This window comes from Diadema antillarum, unplaced genomic scaffold, assembly GCF_040938485.1.
Source record: "Diadema antillarum isolate AM-2024a unplaced genomic scaffold, OU_Dant_1.0 seq00001410_RagTag, whole genome shotgun sequence".
Classification (NCBI taxonomy): domain Eukaryota; kingdom Metazoa; phylum Echinodermata; class Echinoidea; order Diadematoida; family Diadematidae; genus Diadema; species Diadema antillarum.
This window is the reverse complement of record NW_027272164.1, coordinates 1,332,115-1,355,011: the sequence shown is the minus strand read 5'-3', so window position 1 is coordinate 1,355,011 and position 22,897 is coordinate 1,332,115. Positions and strand designations below refer to the sequence as shown.

Here is a 22,897-nt window from a genome sequence, read left to right as displayed (position 1 = left end):
CAGAGACAGGATGAAAAAGCAGCCATACGCCTCACATCATTGCATGCCATAAAGCAGGGCTCGACATTAGCACTTGCCTGCTTGCCCAGGGCAAGTAAAATTGTATGTCGGGCAAGTGAAAATACAAAAATGCGTAAAGTTACTTGCCTTTCAAGGAAGCAAAAATTTGACTTTAGTACGCAAATCAGAAGCTCTTCATGTCAATTAATACATTGGCGCTATTTTGGGGCTAGTACTCATTTCTCTCAGGCGGGTAAAAATCACAAAAATTGATGATTTTATTGGTCTACTGGGAAGTGAAAGAAAAAGTTAGTGGAGGAAAGTTAATGTTTGGCCCTGCAAGAGTTAGTGTCAAAGCAGAAACGACTGGTTCAGTTTGATCATATTTGGCATGCTCTTGACATAATGGCCACCAAATGGGAGGCAAACATGAAATGCAACACTAGACTACCAGTAAGCAGCACAAAGTGCACATGCACACTGCTGGTGAGTTCTGCCCCCTGATGTCTCATGGTATGTAGGCATGCCACAGCATAGACAATGTGTGTGGGGTCAGCATGCAAGCATTTCTGTAGTAATGTAAGGCGGGTGATGGATTTGCACCCCCATGCTGGCTGTACCCTAGCAGAGTATTGCAAAATTCACACTGAAACATTGATATAAAATGTTAGAGTGAGAATGACAGCCCATGTAATATGACAGATGGCATAATTCGGTTGTGGAGGAACATCTCATATGCCCGAATTCACGAAGGTGGTACAATCTTGTCCATGGTTTAAACCATGGACAAAGACCATGGAGCGCCAAGTGTCGCATGGAATATTTCATAGCAAAATCAGTCATTTCATTGACGAAATGATTATTTTTTAACAAAATAACATTTTGTAACGAAAGGAACATTTCGTCGACGAAATGATAATGTTGTTAATGAAATGGTCATTTCTTGGACAAAATGACTGATTTCGTTACGAAATATTCCGTGCGACACTTGGCGCCGCATGGTCTTTGTCCATGGTTTAAACCATGGACAAGATTGTACCACCTTTGTGAATTCAGGCTAGAATGTCTGAATTTCACTGCCCGAATGGCTTATCCAAGACATATCTCACAGGAACTTGAACTTTTATGCAGAAACACACACACAAAATTTTTTTTAAAAAGTGTCATAAGTCAAAATTTGCAGAAAGGGACACATGAATTGTCCCACAATAAATTTTGACACTTTTCTGAGATATTCCACCTCCAAAACCAAGTCAACATATTTTATATTGAATGGTAATATGATGATATGATAATATGTCCCCGTGTACGAATGTGATACGTGTGTATGTGTGAAGGATGTGTGGTAAGGGACTGCGGCTACAAGTGCGCGATGGAGAAAGGGAATAGGGGAGCGGGGATATTTGCCTCTTCTCAGTCGCGACGGTGAATCTGTCTTTTCGTCGTCGGGGTCTTCGGGGAGTTTGTACGTCAGAAAGACAGCGGTGCTGTGAGCAAAGTCGCTTTGCTCCACTACAATTTCATGTGCAAAAATACAGCATTTTTTGTTGTTGATGTTGTTGTACTTCAAGCACATCCCAAAGAGAGTGCCATCATACGTGCAAAAGAAGAGTGACTACCAGGTAAAAATTAGGTCTTGGGATTTGCAATATTGCAAAATATATATTTTTTTCTTTTTGCATTCTAAACAACAATGGACACATTTATTTGCATGGTATGGTGTGCAATAAATGGGCTCTAGTTCAAGCAGATTTAACATATACATTTCCATTCCTTATGAGATTACAGGGTATTAAAAAAAAATTGCCATTGCATATTCAATATTCACCTATCTTGATGCATGAAGACTTTGAAGAAACCCTTATAGCTATAAAAGTATTTCACTTTCCAGATGTTTCTTGGCACACAAAAGTCAAGGACTGTGTTTTATTACATGATAAACACCACACAATACGTACATAATGCCTACATATATCATGCTGTATCACTTGTTTAGTAATTGCACAGTTATTGGTTGTTGAGCGTCTGATCTGTATGTAACATAATCACAACTAAAACCAAAACAAACAAGAAGTTTATTATAAAATCATGGAAAGAAAGAGATTAAAGATGAGCACATCAGACCAACTGAAAAGGTAAATTTGGACTGAACAAACACAAAATTAAAGACAATTACGACAACACACTTATATATTCAAACAACAAACTTCCATTCCTTGTTAATGGTGAATTTGCATGAAGCTTGCAGCATCTTTTTTTTTTTTTTTGGTGGTCACCTTACTTCCTTTGTGATCACTGTTAGCATCACTTATTGAAAACCTTGGTGAAGATTGTCATACCAAAACACAGATTTGTTAGATTGTGACAAATGTGGTTCCACATAAGACAGTATGACTAAAGAGTGGTTTTAGCTTTGCACGGCTCACTCAGAAAGGTCTTCACTTATCTTGTATCCAATAAATCAAGACAAAAGGAAAAAAATCTCCTTCCAAGATTTGGCAGTGGCACATCGAACAGGGTTAGTCAATTTATGAAATATTTCACACACATTTGTCAGAGTTTTCAGCTTTTAGGTGGTTTTGCACTAAGAAAAGAACTCATTTGTAATCACATTAGGAAACTAAGTTCATGCTCATCAAACCTTTCTTGTGAATCTGAAAGCAAACTTAACTCACATTTCCATGGGCATTTCTCAAATCATGTTGGGCTAGATGTAGTCCAGAGATGTTTTCCATATGATTTCTGGGTCCATGTTGTTAAAGTTAATAGTTTGACCTTCACAAAGCAATTGCAGGCATGGATCTTTGCTCAACGTTATTATCACTCCTGCCATAGTACATGGATATCACATGCAGGTATTCTTCGCATGTAAGCTTTTCGATCGAGACTTCTACATCAGATTACGGGAACTTAAAGTTTGTGATATTTGCATTGAGCAGTTGGCAACGGCACTCATCTTTATGATGTCTACAAAAGATTTCAAACAGGTTTTTAAAACATGTTTCAGAAACGTGATTACAAATGGGTCCTTTTGTAGAGTCTGAAACCCCTTCTTGGTTTGCTTTAGTAGCTGTTGTGTCTTACCTTTGAGTTCATTCTTTTCCAGTTCCTTGAGAACCTGCACAAAGGCCCAGCTGCTCTCTGATAGGGGCCAGCTCTTCCTCAACACCTTGGCTTGGATGATGTACTTGTGGGGCTGTTGGAGTGCCAAGACAGATGGGAGAAAATGTTACAGAAAGAACGATCAATAGCCAGGTGCCTATATGACAGATGTTGAACAAGATTTACACTAACTGTTAATTTTCCTTTACCATACATTTCCAAACCGTACTAAACTTTTGTCAATCATCATAAAGCATACAGCACAATGTGCCTGGTTGATACCGTTTGCTGACTATTGCTAGTCACCTGGGGCGAATCACGAGGGGTCGGCATAATTCCCCGTTTTCTTGTGTGTCAATCAGTTGAGCTTATCACTGCAAGCCCTTGAGTATTTTACACGACACATTTTTCTTTCAGTTTGCTACATTTTTACTCTCTTGTTTTTTTTCTTCTTTTTTTTCCTAAGCAGACTTGCTTACCACCTTGTTATGATATGACTTAAGTCATCCCTATGTTATGTGTTAAGTGTGAAACATGTTTTATTTAATTTTCAATTGTACATTATTGTAAACATTGAAAGAAAAAAGGGAGAATTCTGTGTGCTCAGCCATACACAAGTCGTGTGGAGATGCCAAGGGAATAACTGTCCATCATGGTACTCAGTATATTCCTTAGATATTCTCCGTTGTCTGTAATGCTCTGCTTTTACTGTGTTCATAAAAAATATGTACCCTTCATTTTTATTCGGCTCGAAACCAGATACATATAAGGATGTACACAATACAGAATAAAGATTTTCAAGTTCTGAACTCATGACCTCTGACCTCACCTTGAACTCTTCATCACTTTCTCCTCTCACAAGGTCACCAGAACTTCGGCTTGCACGCTGGAATATGAAAATGTGAATACCATGACCATTAAAAATCAAGCATTTTACACTCTGATAAACTGTGATTTATGTATTTCATATTTCATATATCATACAAGGCTTTATGTTATCAATGCCAAATTCCTATTTGGCAAATGCATTACGTTTACATTTTGTATAACAATGCATTAAGCCTAGCTCACACCTTTGCGTTTCGAGCTTGCGTTCAGCTGCGTATTGCCAGAACGCAGTCTAACGCAGCCCAACGCAGCACTACGCAATGAAGCGAGCTAATACGAGGTCAATACGCAGACTAACGCAGAGGCTTTGCGTTTTAGCTCGCTAGTTTGAAATTTTTTCAAACATCCGCAACTGAACGCAAGATCGAAATCCATACGAGCTAAGACGAGGGGCAACCAGCAAATGCGAGCAAGGACGAGCAAGGTACGAGCAACAACGAGCTGCTTAACGCAGGCCAACGCAGCTTTACTTTGAATTGCGTTTCACTGCGTATGGTTGCGATACCTGCTCGCTTCACCTCGCATAGCCTCGCTTTCATTCGCATTACCTCGCTTTGGCTCGCATCACCACACGCTGTTCCTGGTACTGTGCTCGCATTTGCAAGGACCATTGCGGATGTAGCTCGTTACATTGCGAATCTAGCTCGTCCGTCGCTCGCTCCCCCTCGTTCATCCTCGCCTTACCTCGTTCATCCTCGTTCCCGTTCGATGCTGCTCGCTTTTGCTCGCTATGACTGCGTATATATCTGCAAAAACAAAATCTAGTTAGATTGGATTGAAATTCATTTAGTTGACATGAGAAACACAAATTGCTTATCAAATCATGAAGTTTTTGTAATGATTGTGTTCTTTTTGTAATGATTGTGTTCTTTTAGCAACATCAAGTCCAAACATATCAGTTTTTGATAACACCTCAAACTGTGTTTCCTGCTGTTATTGTAGGTTTTGTGGAAAATCTTTTTTTTTTCTCGAATTGTATTACCACACAATGTATATCGCTGAAAAGTATTTTTTTAACACAGTAAGATGCTCTGTTCAGTCCTCAACAGCTGCAGGTAATTAGCAAGGTTGTCATTCCTGCTATAGTGACCATAGGCAAGCCATTCTGAAATAACCTGTAATGAAAACAATGTCTTGACCCAAAGCGACATTTAGGGTGACCCTATAAGGAAAAGTTTACTTCAGACCATGAAAACAACATCAGAATCGATTTCATTGACCCAGAAACCCTATAATACAGATTTGGAAAATGACTGTGAAATGTTTACCTTTTTAAACAATGCAAGTGACTTTTGAATTTCAGATGACGGCCATATTGGATTAGGTCAATATGGCCGGAGGGCATCCTTCTTGGCGCCCATCAAAAATTGAAATAGTATATAGGGTTTTGGCAACATTTGTACCAAATTTGGTGCTTTTAGAAGAATTTGAACCAAAAAGTCCTTTGTGTGCCCCCCTCCCCAACTGTAAAATGTTAACAATTTATATACCAGTGCAACTCTCTACGAGCTTATACGCAGCAGGGCGAACTGATACGCAGCGGATCGAGCAGGAACGAGCAACAGTTGAGTGGATGAGCAGTGAAACGAGGAGAAACGAGTTAATGCGAGCTGCTAGCGAGCTAGTGCGAGATGCTAGCGAGCAACGAACGAGTGGCGAACGAGGTACACGCGCAACTGGGCGAGCAATCTTCGTATTGAATCGTACTGTTAAGAGCAAAAGCGAGCTGGAGCGAGGTGAAAAGCAACCTAAGGCAACCGTAGGCAATCATTTTGTTAAAAAAATATACGAGGTACAACGCAACAATGTGACTGCTACAAAATATTTTGCCGCGGAGCGCTGCATTAGGCTGCTTTAAGGCTGCGTTCCGCTAACGCAGCTATACGCAGCTAAAACCGCAAAGGTGTGAGCTGGGCTTTACAAAAGTATATAATTACTGCACATGCTGTATGCCTCTGTATGGATGTGTAAAAAGGAATCACATATCCCACCGCATACATCAATAAATCCTCATTTTATTCTTTTCATGAGCAGTACCAAGAATCACACAGCACTCTGATTTCATCTTAAATGAGACACTGCACCATTCATTGCTCTGATGTCAGACTAAAAGCATATATATCAGGATAAAACTGCACTAAATTAATACTCTAGCCACATCAAGCCCATTTTCTCCCTTGTGGATGATCTACCATAATCCGATGTTTCTGCTTGCTTAGGAAAAACACAAGCAGGCCATATTTAGGTTCTGGATGGATAAGAGATATGGGACAGAACAAGCTTGTCATGTAAAAGCAAAAGAATGTGAAAAAGGGGGGGGGGAGAAAGGAAAGGGGTGATATAAGAGGGGAAGGGAGGGTAGAATCCACCAATGGAAAGGGAGGAGGGGGGTAATGGGAAGGAGGATTTGGGGTAGTGGAGGGGTTCAATCGTTGTGTCACTCACCGAAGCTCTGCCATCATGGCTGCTGGCCGAATGAGGCTTGCGCTTCCCAGAGCCCAGGCTGATGGTGCTCCCATGACCCCTGGCACCGCGGGCAGCTGGATAGTCATGTGACAGAAAAACAGTCAATCAAAAATCACATTTTTTTGAAACCTTCACGTGTAAACATTTTTTATGTTTCCTTTTTTTAAAAACTCATATCTTGAACGTGATTGAATACAGGAGTTCTTGCATCTTTCAACCTTCAATTTCATTCACTTTTTTCATTCTTCATTTTTTTCACCACATCCATTTGATTTAACATACCAATTATTATTATTATTTTTTCAACAAAGTACTGCACGATGTGGTCGGTTGCTAGCCAAACAAAACACCGGATCTGGATCGGTGTGAAGATGCTCCTGCACTGGGGAACAAAAGTTTGTTTTCAGTGAAACCTAAAATGATTTAATATTCAACTCAACTTTGCCTCAACAAATAGAGCGTCTCATCTTTCAACCCATGTGAAATCTTGTATCATTAAACTCAAGACCATTCACTATTTGTATGATGACTGACACATGTTTGGCTATCACTTCTAGCACTTAAGGATCCTACTCCCAGGGTTTTACTCACATGATCGAGATGAGCGCTTGTCATCCTCTCCTGGTTCCCGGTCGCGGAGGAAGTTGAAGGCGGGGATAACAGCGTGCCCCTTGCCCGCCGTGCTGGCCACCACCTCCTCATTGTCCAGCACGTCCAGGCTGATGTAGACGTCTGGCTTGGACGTGCCAAACTGGATGCTGGACACATGGTCCTCCTGTGGCTTGACCACATACCTATGAAAAACACAACACAAGGTGGAATTTAGAGACCTGGTAGCATGGGGTTTCATGGGTGGCCCAACTTTATTGATTTTCATTCGTTGCCCACCGGGGTACAAGTAACAAGTTGAGGATGGGCTGATTTTGCTACAACACGCATTTCCCATAGACACCTGCCCGAGTATACTCACGACTCGCCTCTAACGGGTTAAAAACCATGAATAACACCCATCAACAAATATAGACATCAAAGATTACACTCATTGGAAAAAGTTGACTCCGGTCAAGATTCTTTGGCTGCGTGTTTACTTACACAGAGATCAGTGATGAAGCTGTATGCAATTTGTTATGAGGATTCTAAAATATATCCGAGCCGGGTCAGTCTTCCCACTCCATGGCATCCCCAGGCTACGGGGTCTTTCAACACAACAGTCACACAGACATACTGACTACCAAGAGATTATGTGTTGCCAATTCAATGTGGAGCTGGGAATGGTTTGCTGAATCTCTGATGAGTGTAAGTTTTCTTTCTTTCTTTCTTTCTTTCTTTCTTTCTTTCTTTCTTTCTTTCTTTCCTTTCTTTCTTTCTTCCTTCCTTCCTTTTTTTCTTCCTTCCTTTCTTTTTTTGGGAGGGGGAGGGGTAGATTGTATCACATCTTGATTTATGATCAAGCATTTACAACCTTCTCCCTTGCATTTCTCTACTCGTGTTTGAAATATCTTATTGGAAGTGGTAAAAAAACATTGAACTTCACATATTCTTTGCAAGAGAAAATCAAGGGTTGAAGGCTCTCCACCTCATGATGATGTTTTCCTTGTTGGGGATGTAGTAATCCCGGATCTCCTTCAGCAGGAAGCTACTGTTCAGGCTGTCCCTGGCTGGCTGGGGAAGGGGGCTGGAGGAACCGATCAGACGCATCCTCCACTTGCCGCTCTGGAGCGGCAGGTCGGTGGTTCGAGCCTCGGCGAGGAAGGTATAGCCTCTCTGTATATTGAGGGAATTTATTATGTGTCAACAAAAGAGAGAAGCTGTTTAGATATCCCATTGGATGCAGATGATAAGATATGATTACCACCTATAAATGCAGTCAAACCCGTCTATAGCAGCCACCTGCCATATGCAACCACTAAACACAATCTCCCCAAGAGAAAAGCTAAGTTAACAACAATTTCTATAGCATCCACCTGTCTACAATGGCCACTTATTTCATCTCCCTTGGGTGGCTGCAATAGACAGGTTTGACTGTAACTGACTACTCTTCGAACTGACATCTCAAAAGAACTTCATATAAAGTACAACACTATAGATGCCTTTCTGTCCTTAACTTCATGAAATGTCCTGTCGGGAATAAAAATGCTGGTCAGGAATGAAAACTTTGGTCACACTCACGAGGGGAAAGAAGATATCCTTGAAAACACATTCATGTCACCGGGTTTGCCTTCTATGATTGGGCTTATATTTGTACTGCCACTCTCTATCAACGCAAAGTCCTGGGCAGGGAGGAAGCTAGGTCATTGTAGGTACCAAAGTAGACCCTCACCCTGTTCTTGCGGTACTCGTAGGGCGCCACCCTCTGGAAGACCCTGGGTATCTCCTCCCCTGTGTCATTGTCTACCACCCTCAGCATGCACGTCGGGATGGAGCAGTAGAGTTTGGGCACCACTAGCATGGGCTCCTGCACGTACAGCACATCCCTGCAAAAAATGACATTCACAACTTGATATCGTAATCAAGGGTTTGCACCCTTAAAGGGTCATATACTTGTATTTGCATTTTGTCCAGACTGTACTTTTTGTTTTCTTGTTCTCGTCTAGGATGAGCTAGGAATTATATGTTGGAAGTAAGTTGTACAGCTAGGGCAGCATAGGCATGGAATCCTTTAAATACAGCACATCTCCGGAAGGAAACAGCCATGATTGTGTATCATTAACAATGGCTTCTCCAAAGAGGTGTGTATATGTATGTTGCCCATCTCTTCTTTTTGTTTTATCAGTGATATCCTTTGAATCAATGCATAAGCTGGGATTGACTAGTAGAGCATGGGTATCATCTGCATGAGCTCCTGCTCATCCTTGCAAAAAGCAGCTACAATTGTGAAACACGTAACAAGGTCTATAACTTGACTCCACAAAGGCCCCATAAATGTCGCCCAATCCTTCTTTTTATTACTCTTGTCTGCAGCTTGCTACAAATCATAGGTTTGGTACAAGTGGTAGAACTAACAGCAACCACCAGCATGGGTTCTTACATGTTTGTTTGATAGATACTTTATTTTCTGCAAATCAATATACATAAGTTACATAATCATGAAAATGCAGGAAATATACAAAGTAAATTCAACGCAGTCGTTTGACTTGCATAAACCACGATACATATAAGTACATAATCATGAACATGTAGGATATATGTAAAATAAATTTAACACAGTCTTTTGACTTGCATAAACAACGATATAAAAGAAATTTAATATACAGTATGCATGTCTATGCAGCAGCGATAAGAATAACATTTATAGTTAAGAAACGATTATGCAGAGGGCCGCCATTACAAGCATTGCTTGAAAGGATGGCCGGCCCTGAAAAGATGGCTGGCCCATGTAAAGCACATCTTTGCAGATAGAGTAGCCATCACTTATCATTTTTACCATGTTGCCATTGCTGACAAGGTCTTCGTCTCCAATGACCAAAGAAGGCCATATTTTTGCATGTTGCCCAACCATATAACACAAGAAATTGTCAAAACGCAGATACAAGTATACAAAGTGTGGGTGAGTGGGAGGAGAGAAAAGCGCCCTCACCTGAAGACCACAAACCACGTGTGTGGAGGCTGCTCCTGGTATGTGCCCTGGAAATCCACATAGGAGATCTTGTTCCATTCATCCTGGTAGAAGGTGAAGTGTTGCATCAGGTCTGGATCTGACTTGAACATAGTCCTGAAGTTCAGGATACAAGTTGAGCAAGGGGTAATGGTGAAATCAAACACATGGACATAAATAATTCAGGGTCACTCCTGCAAATTACAAAATTCACGCAAAATTAGGATTGACAACTTACACTATACACACAATATTTCAGTGTTCTTGACGATGATATTGTTGTTGAAGTAGAGGTGTCATGGTATGGTGATTTTAGCAGTCACCAGTTAAGAGTCACTAAAATGACTTAAAAAGGAAAATTGAGGTGTAACAAGTAAGCCAAAAGGGCACACAACTAGATAATCCTCAGTTCAAATCTTGTTGGGTGTGTTCACTTTTGGACACAGATGTTTTACCAACAATGTCCTGCTGAACCCGCGTATGAAATATGGACATCTGGCACTGCGGTGGATAATGACAATGGAAGAGCAATGTGTACACCGGAAAGGCTACCCCTGGATTTTCGACATATCATCATCATCATCATCATCACCATCACCATCATCATCATCGTCATCGTTATCATCTTCATTTCTACCACTACTATCATGATAATCATGATAAGCATCATCACCATCATCATTATCGTTTATCTTCATCATCAGCATCCTCATCATCATTTTCTTCATCATTACCATCACTACCATGACAACTACATGTATGCAAGTGTGGCAAATATAGAATTTACTTACATTTCCCCCTGCATTCACATCTCATCAAGAAATATGGAAATATCTACTTCTTACAATTTCTCATTGTTTCTTGTTTGTTTTGTTTGTTTATTTGTCTGTTTGTTTGTCTGTTTGTTTTTACCTGAAGAGGTGAAGAGCATGCTGCTCCAAGTTTGGCTCCATGAGACTCCAGGCTTTCTGAAGTTGCTCCTTAGCCTGAACATTCAGTTCAGTTCCTGCGAATAAAACAAGAACTGCTAAATGAACAACTGGATTCCCACATGAGGCCTATGTATATCAAACTCAATTTTATTTGTGTTCTTTGTTATTGCTACTTTTTTCCACAAATAGTACTAATGTAGACAAAACAACCATGCAATTAGAAGATCCTGTTGTGTACAGCACATGATACATGACACAGCATAAAATCTTATACTCTTTGAATTAACAAGACACTGGCTTTCAGTATCATGACACAACCTATAGTCAGTGAACAATACGATGTCCCACTTGTTGCTTAGTTTTGTCTTCCACTGGCCAACAGTCTGAAACAGCAGTGCTTCAGCCAGTTTGTACAAATCATCTGTTTGAAGTATATCTGAACTGGTAAGAGCAATAACTAAGAGTATTTAATTAAAAATATTGAGAATAACTATACCGAGAAATTCACACCATGAAATCCAAAAGGGCCATATTAATCTACATGGAGGTGGGAAATGAGAAATTCATTCAAGTCTCAGATAAGTGCATTTGAACATGTACGTTTATGGAAAATGTGCTATATAACTGAATTATTATTATCATTATCATTATTATTATCATCATCATTATTATTATTATTATCATTATCATTATTATTATTATCATCATTACTATCATCATCATCATCATCATCATCATCATCATCATCATCATCATCATTTATTATTATCATTATTTTATTATTACTATTATCATAAGTAAAGGCATGTTCATCTCAGCATATCTCCTAGTATTGGAAATATGTCTGTCACGTTCAGAGAACATACGGAACTAATAAGCCCACATTCTTACCGGGTGTTCTCGCTGCCTTGACCCTGCGGACGTAGGTTCCTCTCCAATTCCTAGCAACGAGGGAGACAGCATTCTCCTCCTCATCTGTCGGGTCCCTGCTCATAGAGACAGAGGAGGAACAAAGAATTAATCCTCTACATGCGACTACTGACAGGAACTTCAGAATATACTGGCATACTATGCACTGGTACTAACAGAGTTACTGATATTCACAACCATACCTGCCTGTTAAAGAGTCACATAATCTTTGCGTATGCCACAAGTCTGCTAAAAAGTGACATCAATGGTGTGATACTTTCACACACTATAAAAGACAGGGGAATTACATGTAACAGTGATAAATTCAAGAAGAAGAGAGTCATTCTTGTACGTCCTGCCATTCTCTGAGTTTCGAATAAAACGACAAGAGGAAAATATTTTGAACGAGCCATAATATGCCACATTGGTTCAATATACTTCTATACTTACAATGGCATTGCTCTAAATTACGCATTATAAAACAAATTGGCATGGTCCTCAGTTTTCATGGAGCTTTGCATATGTCTCAAACTTAATTTGGGGCATATTCTTAAAAGTGCATAGAAAACAGATTCATATCGTATCGCACACTACCTAGCTTGTAGAGAGAAGAGTAGAGGGGGAGAGAGAAAATGAAACTGAGAGGAAATAAAAAACATATTTTGCGGATAACATAGAAATATAAGAGATTTAACTCACCTATCAATCCAGTGGTCTGGAACTTCAACTGTTAAGAAAAGGAAGAAAAATCAAAACAAACATATTACCTCTGCAATACAAATATTAACTTCTTTCTTCTTTGAATGTAGTGATGTGAGTATTGCTCTTTCCCACACATTCACACCATATTACAGTATAACTCTTAACTGTCTCACAAAGAAACCCAAACCTAGCATCCCTTTGACAATGAACAGATGATAGGTTGCCTCCCATGTTAAACATTTTATATTTTTCTTCAAGTACTGGCAAAGTGTAATGGGATATACATGTATCAAAATACCTTGGAGCACAAGATTGTAAATAGAGTACACAGGTTATCAAATAATCCACTTTTCCCTCAAAATCTGAGTTCTGTTTAAAACTATTTACAAATTCACTTAATGTTGATCAATTCTCCAATATTTTCACAAACTTTCAACAAAAATCTCAAATTTTTTTAGCATCACTGATGTTATGTTTTCACAGCATGCCGGTTCAGTGTACTTTTGTGATGGAGGGATAGTCACAACTGACCTCAGGTGGTTGGTTATTTAACACACACTCAAACATTGTTTCAGTCGCAATCAGCTGGAGAGTAATGGGATAAAAAAAGGGGGAGGGGGTGATGTGGGAAATGGGATACACATGGGATGGGGTATGGAAGGGTAAATATGCCAGGAACAGGGATTGGGTTGGGTTGAAGGAATTGCAATCAATGAATCAACAGTGTGTGTGTGTGTGTGTGGGAGGGGGGGGGGGTTAGTTTGCATATTTCTTGTATACTATTTTGATTTTGGAAGAGCCTAATACTGTCATTATATGAAAGTTGGTACAAATTAGGCATGATTTCCTCTTAAACTATGCTAAGATTTTTGGGGTACTTCATCAAAGCAGTTCTAATTGTCCACTTTCTTTCTTCTGTTTTGTTGGAGGGGCAAGTAGAAATATGACCAAGAATACTGAAGATATAAAAATTGAAACATAGTATCCTATTAGATAGAACATTACAGTTGCTTTTTGTTCTCTTTGCAATACCAATGATCCACAGCTATAACTGCCATCAATCCACATTTCTGCTGTATTAAATTACCATATGATTTCTTTTGTTAATTCTACCAAGCTTTTTTAATAAACATTACAGGGACTTTGGAATTTCACAATAACTTGCATTCATATATACGTAAAACAACAAAATGATATCCACCACCAAGGCGCAAAAAAACACAGCAACACAAGGCAACCTTGTGAAACACAGCGCATCGATTTGCATAAAAAATTATGACAATATATAATTGACAAATAACAAAGGAACACAGAAACAATACAATACTTTTGCATTAAATCCTCTAAACAAGAATCAAATCCAATACAAAACAAAATGTACAGTGTCATATAAAAAGAAAAAAGAAATGACACACACAAAAAAATCCTCAATAAAAGGGCAAGAAACCAAGCATTTTTGCTGGTTTTCCTGATATTCCCTGTGTGGTATTCTGACAGAAACAAGGGTGTGTACAATGCAATTATACAGCAGTATGTGATTCCTGTGGAGTAAAACAAATTTGTGACATGAAAGAACGAAAAACATAAAAACTACATCACATCAACAACAACAATGACAACAACAAAAAGACATTCAACAATCACTTGTTTAAAAGGTCTGTTGGGAGCCAAAGACATAATTCAACACAAAACGGGGAATCACAAACGGTGGACATTACACACTCATGTTGGACAAGTGCACAAAGAGATGACCACTCTGTTTGTATGATCAGTCAATATTGTTACTTTAGAGCCACAGTGAAAGGAGATTAATGTGTGATGCATCTCAGTGGCTAGTAATTTTAAACGTTATCAACTCGCTATGAGAGCATTCTGTTGGATAAAAGGGAGGGTGATTCCTTTCATTACAATGCAACACTTGCATGTCTGCTTGCAAACTAGAATCAGTCTAGATAGTAAAAGAAATCCCCACTGGAATGGACAAATCAATTCTTTTGTTTGCAGGCAGGATTTCCACAAAAATCTCAATCAGAAATCAAATCTAAGATGTAGAGGGAAAAAAAAATGGTTAAATTATGACACGTAATAATTGTATAGCGTTCTGATTTTAAATGTTGTTGTCTACAGGATGACTTTATAAAGAAAAAAGTTAGAAAACACATTGAAGGCCCCTATCATGGCTGTAATGTAAAAAATATACCACCCCCCCCCCCCCCTTTGTGGCCTGTTCACAGAGTCATAGATTTCAATGTACTGCCCACTCTTTTTTCCTATTTTGAATTTCAGTCACCAGAAATATATTCCTGTCAAGGTTGTACAATAAGAATCCATAAATGTACCTAGAATTGATTTATTTTAGTGTAAGTTTGGTTTAGCAAGTGCAGAATGTGTTTTGTGTAGTGCTCTTGTCAGTCGACTTGTCGTCTGTAAAGTGTCATTGCAATGTTGCAGCACACAATAAAACACAGCTGTGAGTGCACAAAGTGGAAAGTAAGCACGAGACAGAATGTGACAAAGATTTCATTTGAAAAAAAAGCAACGAGACACACCGCCCTGCGGTTCTTCCTCAGCGGGTTCTGTTCGGAAGGCAAAGAAAAAGCAAACAACAAATAAAAGCAGAATACATTTTGGGCTGGACAACCATGCAAGGGATGTAAAAACAAAACACAAGCCACATAAAAACTTGCACCAAAGCAACCTCCATTGTGCATTCCCAACAACTGACAACACTTGCGAGAAATTTGACAAAAAAGATCAGTGTCAAGTGTTTTGTGTACAAAAAACAAAAAAGAACACCCATAGGAGAGTGAAATTGTGTCCCACAGAGTACCCAAAGTTCATAGGGGTGAAAGTGTGGAGGAGACACATTTTTCACAGGGAGCGGGATACTGGTCGACTCTCATTTACCTATGAACGCTTCAGATCCTTCATGTCAGGTTGTGAGTAAAAACAGTCAACACCATGTTATATGGAAAAATCTGATTTCAGGAGATCACACTAATTGTATTCTTTGAATAAAAACTGGGCGAGGGACGGTGCCACACGCGTGCTACAGCACAAAGAGTTCTGTCAAATTGCACTGGCAAAAGTGACTGGATTTTTCTTTTATTTTTCCTCTCTCCACATTTACCACTCAGCAGACACTGCAATAATCCTGATAGACTGAAGTTTTACCTGACCTGTAAAAATTTTGATTCGTACTCTATCACTTGTGACTCATTTTCAATACTTGATGGCTGGTTGATATTAAGAGTTTTTACTGTAGCTAAGAAGTTCCTACACAAGGTCAGCAAGAACGAAATGTCTTGTCCATTGCATCAAGTATTCCCTGCTCATCAAGAGTACCAAAGGTACATTAGGCTACATGTTCACATCACAGGAATGACACCTGTCTTTTAAGGAGTTTGTCATGGATATTGCCCATAAAAACATACACACAAGTTAATTTTTGCAAACTCAGGTGGCTGTGCTCAATACTGAAAATGCTTTTACAGTTCCATTTCATAATCTATTCATTCATCTCAATGAGAAACTGAAAGGGTTTTTGTTACACCCCCTCCCTCTTAATGTCCAGCCATCTTTTGTCTAGTACACATTCAGTTCCTTTTATCTTGTGACACAGAGTTTGGAAATTAACTCCAAAAAAATGTTCCAGCGAGCAGGGAGAAACCCTACAGAGAGAGACAGAAGATTCACAGCGTGCTCTTGTATTCTGGATGAAAAGTGAACGGACGACACGCACACCTCGTGCAAATGATGGTTTTCCTGACACCTTTTAGCTATCCTGGTGCATATGATCTGTGCACGTTCAACACGACCGCTTAAAATGCACAATGTACACTTCTACACTACTTAATGAAAAATGGCATGATGGGTGCAGCTACATGTAATGAATAGGCCATTTACTGGCAGAAGCACACACAAATATCTGCAAGCAAGCTTTGCCTTTACTTAGGAACAGGGTTAAAACATCACAATTTTACTGTAAAATCAATTGGATTTTACACATGATATGACAGGTGCCATAACAATATAAAAGGGAACAGCCCTATTTCAGTGTGCCATCAATCAACATTGAGGGTTTCTCAATCACGTTATGCTTTTGTTTTGTTTACTTTTTTATAGAAAAAATTCCAATCTGCCAATGAGCTTATTACAGCATTTTCACCGCAACATCAGCAACTGCTTGAAAATTGACAGTTTACTGAACCACATTCATGTAAAAGGAGCAACTGCAAAGTAAACGGAAGTTTGATAGTACTTAATTTGCTTTTCATTTGAATACACAAAAGGCGACAATTAACATTTTGATACGGAATGCCAATCAACTGATGAAACCTTACGAGGGGAGGGTTTGCCTCCATTATCTTGCACCACAAAATGACCAATAAGTCACTGCGACAACAGTTATTACTAAAGCTGTATCCATACAAACACAGGACGAGTTTGGTGTCAATCAATGGTGGGCATGGATATCATTTGAAAGGTAAGACATTAATCTATCCCCTAATCAAGGTCCAGAGTCAATAGGGATCAAGAAATGTGTACTCTACCTTCTTGTTTTTATGACAGAATCTACATAATAGCACATACTGCATTCATGCTTTTTCCCTTGGTGTGAATCAAACTTTTTTCTTCCTTAATTTTCTGTGATGTAAGAATCTTCTTCAATCTCTGCACCTTGCTTAAATGACTTATGTTAAAAAGCCATACTAGACAAATCTAATTTCCAATTTCAAGTTTGAAGTTTTCAACCATGAAGATCTTGTTCAGACGATTTTGAATTGTTGCAGCTTGCTGATCATTTTGTGGTGGCAAATAACTCATTAAGATTGACACCACTCAGCACTGTCACTCTCTCTATAAACATGTAGTCAACTAATGAATAATATACTACATGAACAAATAATGCCCCCAATATCAAAACATAACAAAAACTCTGATGGCTACTTTAAGCCATCTCCACTTGCTGCTATTCTAACATGCAGAATACGTCTTCAAGACATGGAATACACATCAGTGGATGGTAATGATAATGAACTTACTCTTCCTCGATTTTGCTGACTTCCTTGAGGCACCAGTCGCTGTGTATAGAAGGAAACAAAAAGCTAGTCAATCACTTGATACTACTCGAACAAATAACTTTTAAACATACATAGAAGTTGCTTGACATTATCACGATCTGCAACTATTTAGATTGTCTTTTTTTTTTGTAAGCAAAAGTAAATCAACATCTTAACTGCTATATTTGCACTCCATTAAATCTAGATCCAGATCAACTGGGTGAAATTATAACTTTAATTTCTTTTTTACTGAAAATCAGGATCTTGTGCACTCTTTTGCGTGCTTTCTTTCTGCGACATATGTAAAAATGTTTGAAACTGATCATCAAACTACCCAACTTGCAGGTTGCATTGCTCAAAAAACCAACACCTATAAATCTTGAACACTTCAAAAACTACAATGATGCAGTGATGAGGAGGAGGCAGAATTATTAGATGAATTCTTCCAAAAAAAAAAATGTAATTGATTGGGTTATGTCACTATTTAAAGGAAACAGTGCCATTAACCTGATCATTTTCTATGTGAAAACTCATGATTAGAACTCAGAGTGTCAAAGGGATGAAAAGATGCAATGGCTATTTCATTTTGAATTAAGGATGAGAGGTTAACAATTAAAGGCTCAGCCAACGACGAGATACGTGTTGTAGCTACATCATGCTGTCTTATCTAGATATGAAAACACTACAGAATTAGTACTCAGGAGAAAGAAAAAAAAAACCAACAACTTAGCTCTGAAGACATGAATTCATGAAAATCTATACAAGTAGCATGGGAAAAAAAAAACTATTTTAAAACTCAGACAAAATATGCAGGAAAACAAACTCTTGTATGATGCTGCACTACCAGAATAAGCCAGTTTCACACATGCTTCTCAGTTTCTTGTACAGGTGTGGCATATTTGCCAAACTTGTTAAATACCAAAAAAAAAAAAAAAAAATTCTACACAAAATTGTAGGTTATATGATGACAAGTGCCAGCAAATCTATGAACATGAAGAGAAGGGCAAATGCGTTTCATGATCATTACAGTGTGCCGATGAACATGCAATATCATCATTTCAGTGCTGCAAAAGGGTATAGAAAGACATGCAAGTGATTATTTGTGGTTGCAAACGAGACAAGTCACAACAAGGCTACCACCATCTGTGGCGTACGTCATGTGTGTAGGTCAGAAATCATACTACCGTTCAGTGACGCCATGAAGGATAATAGAGTTCTCATGCATGCAGGTGTGTGTGTGTGTGCATGTGCCCCAGTGGGAATGCGTTTGCTATATCTACAGTGAAATATGCTTGCTTTCTAGAGTGAACGGCAGAGAGTGGAGGAAGTGCTATGCCTGCATCCATTCCTGACGAATGATGAGGATGTAGTGTTGGAGGAAAGTAGAGAAAGTCTTGGATGGATGTTAAAAGCAGAGAAAAGTGTAACTCAATGGACCGTCGGTATATATACCTCCCGAGTCACTGGTGTGGTCTGCAGCGTGCAATGGAGGGGAGGCATAACGTGCAGGGTGCGTGGGTGGTGGGATGGGATGCACGCAGGGGGGCAAATTAGGGATGGATGGAGAACAAACAAAAAGGGTGAGAGGTCATTTACAGGGGTGTAACATAATGGCCCAATGTGTGATGGTTCTATATGGTTCTATATGGTTACAAGTTATATAGTCAAGGTTTTTTGTTTTTAATTGTCTTCATTCTTGTATTAAATGAGGTAGATGGGTGATACAGTACATCATTAAAATTGCAATATAGCACAAGAGATTATAGTGATCAGAGAGTGAATGGAATACATGTTATTCTCTTTTTTCCTTAAGTCTGTGGTTGACTTAATTCCTAAGTTACAATTCACACATGAGCTCGCTGATCTTACTTCGTTCCTATACATGTCTAAATCTGAAGACATATCAAACTACTGAAGTTTTCATCACTGCGAATGTCTTTTGACAGCAAGCAGTTAAAATTTCTTCACAATGTCACAATTCCACCAGTATAATTCAAACTTTCATAACAGCCAACTCTTGATATGAATGCATATTTTCTAATGGCTCTTTGCATGAACACACTTGAATTGATATATGTACCATGTATACACCTAAAAACTTGTTTTCAATGCTTGTGGTGTACATGTGCTAAACTATTGAACATTACAGGTGACCTTAAATTGCATATACTATTTTGGTATGTGTGGAAACAAATTATGTATCCTATGGTTTCAGCATCTGTAAAACCAACAAGTGCTACTTCAAATTCCCAGTGCAGGATTGCTGAAAGCAACTCAGATAAAATTCTCAAGAAAGGACAGTAAGACAGAGAGAGAGAAATAAAAAGAGAAAGATATAAAGCTGAGAGATTTTAAACTGCCGGAGCTCTGATACTTACACGGCCTATCAACCACTGAGCGGTCTACGGATGGTTGGGTGTGAATAGCAAATTCAAAACAGCCATACAGCATAAAGTTCACAAACATGCAATCGTATTATGGCACCAACTTTGGCATCAGTTTAACCAAAGCATCTACTACAACCCTTGTAACTAGTCTTTTCATATTGATGAATGACATACTTCTAGGCCCGAATTCATGAAGGCGGTACAAATGATACCATGGTTTAAACCATGGACAAAAACCATGGAGCGCCAAGTGTTGCATGGAATATTTCGTTACGAAATCAGTCATTTCGTCGATGAAATGATTATCTTGTAACGAAATGACAACATTTTGTAACTAAATGAACATTTCGTCCACGAAATGATAATTTCGTTAACGAAACGGTAATTTTGTCGACGAAAGGACCAATTTTGTAACGAAATATTCCGTGCGACACTTGGCGCTCCATGGTTTTTGTCCATGGTTTAAACCATGGTTTCATTTGTACCACCTTCGTGAATTCGGGCCCTAGTGTTGGTTGAGAACACATGCACTGTAGTAATAATCTCTGGATATTTCTACTTTGTAGATATGAGGTCCCCATGACCCTCAATTTAGTGAATTCAAAACTTGTTAGATCTGTGTGGCATGCTGGTAGAATGTTTGGTTTCAAGTTAACATGTCTGCAAAACTGTCGAGTTCACAGAGGAAAAAAAAAGTTTGCTGTTGTTAGACATAAAAATCCTCATTTAAGAGAAATGACTGCTTGATATACATGTATAGTTCTCTGGAAAGGAGACAAAAGAACCAAGTGCTTATTGTCCAGAAGGAATGACATTACATTACATCATGAAATTGCTCTAAGAGAAATCCAAATCAAGTGAGTTTGTTTGGACTTATCACATTTGTGCCCAAATAGTGGGAAGAGTACAAAGTTTCACCATGATGAAGTACAGTATCGACTGACTGTATGATTCGTCATTGACTACAGTTCTCCTAAAGCTCTGCTCTCGACGTATGGTCACACATGGTCTTTGCAACTTGAAACCGTGTGAGATGTAAAACTGACCAACATGATGGTTCAACAAATGTATATAGTAACATTATGCAATATGCCACAGGGCAAGATGATTTGTTGCCATTCGCAGCATGCACCATGCCACATTGTAAATCCACCAAATTATCCACTTAACCGAGCTGTCTGGCATTTGATATGATCAATATATTATGATGTACTTTGTTGAATTCTAATCAACATCTTTTCCAGTGCAGAATGGATTTTATGATTTACATTCACATGCATTATTTTGTGCTATGAGATGAGAATGAGACAATAATGTGTTGAACAGTACTGGAAATGGACTAGATGCTAGTTAGATTAACTTAGAAAATGTATGCCAACACCAACTTTTAGTAATTACATACATAGACACATATCAGTGATAACATATACACATGTAACATTGAAAAAAAAAAAGACATCAACATTGGCTTACATTAAAGCACTCCTTGACAGATAACATCACAGTTAGTCTATGGATAACATTTCAAATTTGGTCCAACATTAAAAATTATGAAGTCATACACAGCTTAATGACGCATTGTGTGTTGTGTAGATATATACGTGGACAATGGATGAGCTAATGATTTTAATCTATCAAGGCACCAGTAAATATAACTACAATTGTATGCTCATAAGAGTCGATGAAGTCCTGGAGTTCTCTACGTGAAGCATGTCATGAGTGTGTAAATAGCATTGGTGGTATATGCCTTCATGTACACGTAGGTACATGCGAAGAAACTCACCAGGCCTGCTAGCACTGAGGGGCACGCCCGCAATGTTACGCGTGATGACGTCGAAGTTGAAGGCCTTCCAGGCAAAGGTCATCTCGGGGGTGAGGTGCTCGGCGAGGGCCTTGCGCAGCGTGTTGTACATGGCATCCCGGAAGATCTGTCACAACGTGGGCAGGGGGGAGGGGTGAGAGCACATACCAAAGATGAGAGGCTCATTCAAACATTTAAGCTGTTATGCAGGCACAGCAACAGTCAAACAATAGCCGCATTCATATGTGAAAAATAGCAGGATGATGACTGCGCTCAGAATCTCGAGATTTTTGCAAGCGTTCACAGGGGAAGAAAATAGGCAATAGATCATTCCTGGTTGGTTCCATCTACTACATACAGATCCTTCCAAGACAAACTTTGCTTTCCAGCTAGCCAATAAAACTTGCATGCAAATATTGGTACATGTTCTACTCTGATTGACACTCAGCTACATTTACATCCTCAATCTTCATAATGAAAATGGTAGCAATCATCACCCAATGCAACAGTGCCTTCTTGTTTCCTGAGTTGGCATACCTTCAAGATTAAAACAGGTACCGGGTACTATATATAATTAGCATGCATGCTCCCGATGGGAGGCCCTACCCCAAAGTTGTGGATGACCGACAGGGTGTTGGTGCGAACGGGGCAGTGCAGGTAGCCCAGCTCCTTCATGTTAGTCTGGAAGAGCTCCTTGTTGTCAAAGTTCTGGATGGCGTTCCCAATGGTCTGCATCACCTGCATGGCCTGGTCCACAAAGCGGCAACTCTCCTGGAGAATGCAGACGGATCGAGTAGAGTCGGAAAGGAATTGGGTTGGCTCCAATGGCAGGGTGATACATACTGTACATGTACACCATTTATACTACCAGTAAAGCAAAGTTAGTTTCTGAAGCCTCCTCGAGCAGCCTTTTAGCTCAGTATACACAGGCAGAATACAGCAAAGGCAATATGAGCTCATCAGCTTCTGAAACCACCTATAGGGGGTGGTTTCAGAGCGTCCTATAGCTGTCTTGAAGAGGCTCGGCTGCAGTCTAAACGCTCTGGGTTTAA

The 22,897-nt window shown here is 39.3% G+C and overlaps 1 protein-coding gene across 1 annotated transcript in view; it reads right to left on the bottom strand.

The window, feature by feature from the left end:
* Positions 1–22,897, bottom strand: part of LOC139709162 (androglobin-like) — an 82,275-nt gene that overhangs the window by 11,475 nt on the left and 47,903 nt on the right. The window contains 15 exon segments of the mRNA XM_071621119.1: positions 1,408–1,512; positions 3,085–3,196; positions 3,932–3,988; positions 6,436–6,530; positions 7,048–7,250; positions 8,033–8,220; positions 8,777–8,930; positions 10,034–10,168; positions 10,964–11,057; positions 11,875–11,969; positions 12,592–12,619; positions 15,144–15,170; positions 17,640–17,678; positions 21,828–21,972; positions 22,452–22,616. Of these exon segments, the coding sequence (XP_071477220.1) occupies positions 1,408–1,512; positions 3,085–3,196; positions 3,932–3,988; positions 6,436–6,530; positions 7,048–7,250; positions 8,033–8,220; positions 8,777–8,930; positions 10,034–10,168; positions 10,964–11,057; positions 11,875–11,969; positions 12,592–12,619; positions 15,144–15,170; positions 17,640–17,678; positions 21,828–21,972; positions 22,452–22,616 (1,642 nt within the window).